The sequence below is a fragment of the Chaetura pelagica genome, unplaced genomic scaffold (assembly GCF_000747805.2).
Source record: "Chaetura pelagica isolate M959 unplaced genomic scaffold, ChaPel_1.0 scaffold405, whole genome shotgun sequence".
NCBI lineage: Eukaryota > Metazoa > Chordata > Aves > Apodiformes > Apodidae > Chaetura > Chaetura pelagica.
In genome coordinates this window covers 4,524,946-4,530,626 of record NW_009953489.1, presented here as the reverse complement: position 1 = coordinate 4,530,626, position 5,681 = coordinate 4,524,946, and the positions used below count along the sequence as shown (strand labels likewise).

The 5,681-nt window shown below is 47.7% G+C and overlaps 1 protein-coding gene across 1 annotated transcript in view; it reads left to right on the top strand.

Moving 5' to 3' along the window:
* Positions 1–4,688, top strand: part of GTF3C5 (general transcription factor IIIC, polypeptide 5, 63kDa) — a 7,935-nt gene extending 3,247 nt beyond the window's left edge. The window contains exons 5-12 of the mRNA XM_009998974.1: positions 684–879; positions 1,220–1,324; positions 1,817–1,931; positions 2,576–2,656; positions 3,113–3,210; positions 3,395–3,477; positions 3,756–3,898; positions 4,531–4,688. Of these exons, the coding sequence (XP_009997276.1) occupies positions 684–879; positions 1,220–1,324; positions 1,817–1,931; positions 2,576–2,656; positions 3,113–3,210; positions 3,395–3,477; positions 3,756–3,898; positions 4,531–4,688 (979 nt within the window). The remainder of the gene's footprint in view (positions 1–683; positions 880–1,219; positions 1,325–1,816; positions 1,932–2,575; positions 2,657–3,112; positions 3,211–3,394; positions 3,478–3,755; positions 3,899–4,530) is intronic.
* Positions 4,689–5,681: the final 993 nt, after the last annotated feature.

The following is a 5,681-nucleotide window of genomic DNA, read 5'->3' as shown; positions in this document are numbered from 1 at the left end:
TGGGGAGGAGGTGCCTGCCCCCCCAGCAGCCACGGGCAGCAGGGTGCAGGGATCCCAGCTTTCTGGCTGCTTCCAGGGGCTGGGGCCGAGGGCAGGAGCCGACGCGTCTGTTCCGTGGCCGCGCTGGCCGGGCCTGTGCCCTCCTGGCCCCGGGTGGCTTTGCCAGGAGAACAACCTGTGAGATCTCCCACAAGAAACATCTTTCATTTTCTCACTGCAGTCCTTTATTGGCACTTTTTTTTTTTTAAATAAATAGATCTTATTTGTAGATGTAATGAACAGCTGCATTTCCCTCCTGCCTTGTCCCTGTCCCCTCCTGAGCTGCAGTCACTGCAGAGCAAAGGCAGGGGGTGAAGCCTTTAGCTGCAAGTGCCCTTCACACAGAGCAGCAGCCCCAGGGCTTTCTGTCAGATGGTCCAGGGGAACCTCTGTCATCAGGCAACTGGCTGGAGCTTTGCAGGGCTTCCTTATAAATGTAATGTTTCTTTCCTCAGTGGTGTCACATTCCATGGTACCAATATGTGATTCCACAGGGAGGTGAGGCCAAAGGTAAACCAACCCATTGCTTACATGGCAGAGTCCCTTCTATTCCAAAATGAACTTCCATTTCTTAATGTTCCCTTGAGTGCTCTGAGTTTGTGCCACAGGCAGAAAACAAACCTGATCCTTTCCCTCTTTTTTAGGGAGGGATACAACAACCCCCAGGTGTCTGGTGAGAACCTGATAGGCCTCAGCAGGGCCCGGCGCCCACACAACGCCATTTTTGTCAACTTTGATGATGAAGAAATCCCCACTAAACCCTTGGATGCTGCTGTACAGACCTGGAAGAAAGTGTGCACCAATCCTGTGGATAGAAAGGTGGAGGAAGAGCTGAGAAAGGTGTGTGCCTTACTCTTGACATGAGCACTGTACTGCAGCATGCTGTGTGGGGAAAAAACCTGCATGCAGCCTTTTTCTCATGGGTTCCCCAGAAATTCCTGAATGATAACAGCAAGAGCTAGTAGAGGCTGTGTTCACTTCAATTGTGCAAGTCAAGATTTGAGTCTGTTTTTGCAGCCAACTGATGTTAAAGTCCATTTTGTGCCACTAGTCCTTAGATTACCACGCTCATAGCTCATACTCAAAGGCCCCCACGCAGGAGGATGTCCCACTTGGAAAGCTGAACTGCCTTCATAACCCACCTCTCACTGTTTCTATGGTTGTTTCTGTATTATTTTAGCTCTTTGAAGTCCGTCCCATCTGGTCTCGGAATGCAGTAAAAGCCAATATCAGTGTCCACCCAGACAAGCTGAAGCTCCTGTTGCCATATCTGGCCTATTACATGGTGAGTTGGTGCATCTGCCCTTGGGCCTGCCTGGTCCTTCACCCTTTCTGAGGTCCTGCCACTATGTGGCTCACTCTGAGCCTCAGTGAAATGTCATGTAAAGAGAAAGAGAGAAGGAAAACATTGCTTCTGAACAGGAGTTAGAACCATAAAGGATTCAGTACCTGTTTGCTCCACGGTTTCTAATCTACTTTGTAGTTCAGTCAGACACTCAAACTGACTGTCCACCTGGCAATGGTAGCAGAATTTTTCCAAACACACACATTATTTTGACCTTGCAAGTTAGTTTGTAAAAGCAGACAAATATTTGTGCTTCAATGCATTGGCTGCCCAAGTTTCAGTAGATAAATACTGGGGTGGCAAGTGAGGAAAGAGGTGGTAAAAGAAATAATCATCTTTGGTTAATAAGGGGAAACAGTAGAATGTTCTGAGAACCTCTGCAATGCTGTACTGGATTTTTGTAACCTTCTTCCCCCTTGTGTGTTTATGCAGTTAACAGGTCCTTGGAGAAGCTTGTGGGTTAGGTTTGGGTATGATCCCAGAAAACACCCTGAAGCAAAGATTTACCAAGTACTGGACTTTCGAATCCGCTGCGGAATGAAATATGGTAAAAGGGCCCAACCCCCAGAGATGCTTTTTCTGCTTTCTGGTTAATCCTGGTAGTACCTTTCTTTTTACTTGTTTTGTTTCAACTCCTTTGCCATATTTCTGCTCTGATGAAGATGGCACCTTCTGAGCTCACTGCTTACCGTAGCTCTGCCATAAACTCCTTTCCTCATTTGGCACATTCCAAACTCGGTGGAGAGCTGCCTGCCTTGCCTCCTCCCTGTGTTCAGAGCCCAAGTGGATGTAGCATCTTCCCCCTCACTCAGGGGAGGCACTGGGCTGCAGATTCTGTTGCTTTCGTAGTAGCTTTTCCTCAAGGACCCCAGCATCTTGTGCAGGATGCCAGCTCTCAGACCTTGGGACACAGGGTTCCCCCCACTCTGATTTGGCAGAGGGGAGGGACTTCCTGAGCTCATCTAGTAAGTCCATGACAGAGCTGGCATCCACTCCCTGCCATCAGACCACATCTCCATTTTTCCAAGTTAAGGGGTTTTGTTGATCTGATAGCTCTCCTCTCCACACCTTGCTCAAGTCAGCATATCCCAAAGACCAGATTGCCTTTCACACACCAGTCCAGCACTTCTCTTAGTGTGCCAGGGAATTCTTGTCCTCAGTTCATGACTGATTTTCTTTTTCCACCTCCAGGTTATGCCCCTAACGATATGCCTGTGAAAGCCAAACGCAGCACATACAACTACAGCCTGCCCATCACTGTCAAGAAGCCAGGTATGCTGTGCCAGCAGCAGGGCTGCCCGGCTCTTCTGGTCCTGTGTTTACCCCAGCCTAGACACAGGTGAAGGGTCTTCCTGTGCTCTGAGCCAAAATGGGAGCTTTATTTCTGGTTATAATACAGTGTTGCTTTTAAGGCAGTAGAAGAGTCTCCTGCTGGGAAGGTGCACATCTGGCTGAGCCTCACTATCTGTTAGCAGACTGTGGGAATTCAGTGACAGTGCAGAGAGGAGAGTAGATCTTTTTTCTTTGTCAAGGGAGAGCAGAAAAAATTAAAATTATTAACAGATGTGCTGTGGAAAAAGCCATCAAACTCACCACCTTTCCGTTGTCCAGTGACATCTCTAAAGAAACACGTGCTCCTTGCTGGCTTGGTCTGGCTTTTGCTGATCAGCACAGAGCCACAGAGGGAAAGATGTCCTTCATTAGGACTCTTGTTTTTCTGTTTTTCAGTAAGTCATACAGTCAGTGTACATGATCTGAAACAGGGGCTTGGTACATCCAGTGCATCTGGTGGGAAAAAGCCTGCCTGCAGCAGGTATAAGCTGAAGGTGAGTGCTCCTCTTGTATCTGTTTTGTCAGTCTTGAAGGGGACAGCTGTGTAGACCTGTGCCTTGGAATTGATTTGTATTCCCTTATTCTTGAATCAGCCCATTGAAAGTACTTTTCAGTCATGTCAGAGTTGTCCTGTTACACCATTAACTGCACATTAATCCTCTCCTCCTGCCCTCTTAGGAATCCATCTACGTTTTCCGAGAAGGAGCCTTACCCCCTTATCGGCAGATGTTCTACCAGCTCTGTGACCTGAATGTGGAAAGGTATTGCACCCTGGCAGCTGAGTCTTGTTTGTGCTAGATTTCAAAGCCTATGTTTTATATCCAGTCCATTCCTCTTGACCAGAAACTCAACAGATCTTAACTTCTGCCTTTTCACTCCTTCACTTCCTTTCCTATATGACAGTTACTCGAATAACCAAATACGATGTCCCAGCTCAGTGAAGTAGAATGGTAGTAAGCCACAGAAGCCATAGTCTCCCTCATTTGAAGCCTACATCTGAGTGCAGGAGGTTGTTTCCTTCCCTTTTGCTGCTTTTTAGCCTACAGAAGATCATCCATCGGAACGACGGCGCGGAGTCAGAGTGCACGGAGCGGGACGGGTGGTGCCTTCCAAAGACCAGCGATGATCTGCGGGACTCCATGTCTCTGATGATAAAGCAGATAATCAGATCCACGAGACCTGGTAAGGATGCTTATGAGCATCAAGAGTGTATCGCTGCCTTCCTGATGATGTTGGGATGTTGAGGGCTGGATAAGGATGTTGCAGTCAGCCCTGGGGCAGTGGTGTTGCTGTATTTGCCTCCTCCTCTGTGCTACATCTGGTGCTCTGACCTATTCCAGTTTGTGAGCTGAAGCTGTTGTCCTGCAGCCTGAACATGGGTTGGGATTAGGAATGGCTGAGAGTAAAGGTTTTCTGTTTCATCTTCCTAGTATCTCAGCCTTCAGGTTTTAAATGTCTTTGCACAGTGATAATCAAGAGTTGACTCTTACTGATAGTTGCATTTTACTGATGTTATTAATTGAACAAGAAGCAAGGCAATCATTTTGGTGCTGGGCCAAAGCAGTATCCCAGTGAATTAGGTCAGAATCAGCTGGGAGAGGAGGCACAGCACTGCAGATCTGTTCTGTTAGTGGCCCTGGAGTATGAGGAGAGATTGCTTTGGACTTGATCAAATTCTATTAAGGTGTGCACCATTATCTGTGCTCCTCTGTCTTCTGCCTTCCTCTCACATTTTATGAACTCTTTGGCAAATGCCTCCAGGTTTCACTGAGAGATCCATCACAATGTTCCTCCTTCCTTTCTTCCCAATTAAGCTCTTTTCTCAAGTACAACAAGCAGTCAAGATGGAAAAGAGCAGCTGGCATATGAGTCTGGAGAGGATGAAGATGATGAAGAGGAGGAGGAAGAGGACTTCAAGCCTTCTGATGGGAGTGAAAATGAAATGGAGACAGAAATTCTGGACTATGTGTGAACTCAGTGAGCAGTCTGGCTGCTGTTGGATGGAATCATCTCTGTTCTTGTTCCATGAGAACTGAGGGGTCAGCAACCATGCCCAGGGTGTAGGAAACCAGAACTTAAGTACTAAGATGATGACAACCTGTCTGCACTGACTGCTGTACCTGCTGATGGCCATTGGTTTGGATGTTTCACTGCCTACATTTTCATAATTGATGGCTAATGAGCCCTCAAACAACCTCAACAAACTTCCAAGAGCAAGCCCAGAATCCAAACCCAGCTGGCAATATGCCAGAAAAGGGCAGAAGCTACATTCCCAGATCTCTCAGTGTGTGGGAGGTGCACCTTGGCCAGGTTGGTGGACATGTGAAAAACAGGTGGCTGGGGAAAGCAGTCCAGGGCTGCTGGACAACCTCAGGCAGGTGCTGCCCTTCTCTTTCTCTGAGGAGCATGAAAATACTGTGTTGTGACTTCAGCATCAAGGCTCGCTGGATAGAATTAAAGCTAGCAGGAAAACACACTTTCTGGCAGTGAATAATTCCCTTGTGTGGGATGTAGTGTCTGTTGCCCCTGCTAGCTGATGCACTTCCCAATTCTGTTTTGACTTCCCCCGTAGTTAGCAAGGACCAAAGGAAGCAGAGGGGCAAAGCTTCAGCTTTTTTTTTCAGGGGAAAGTGAATGAGCAGCACTGAGTACCTGAAATGCCACCCAGGGCTCTGAAATTGGCTTCCATATGCTTGCCTGACTGAAGGAAGCAGGCAGGGGGGCAAAGCTTCAGCTCCACAGAGCTTGGCCACTCATGAGCCTGCCATTGCTGGCTGGAGTGTTACCATCCAGTCATGGAAATCAAGGATCTGCTGGCATTTTCTGAGCCTTGGGCATTGCCCAGTGTGTTCTGAGTGCCAGGTTTCTCATTAGTGGCCAATAATGGGTTCTAATGCAGGGTTTGATATGATTTCACCCTTCTGCACCTGTGTGAGGCTTCTCAAGGCTTCAGCACTTTTTTATG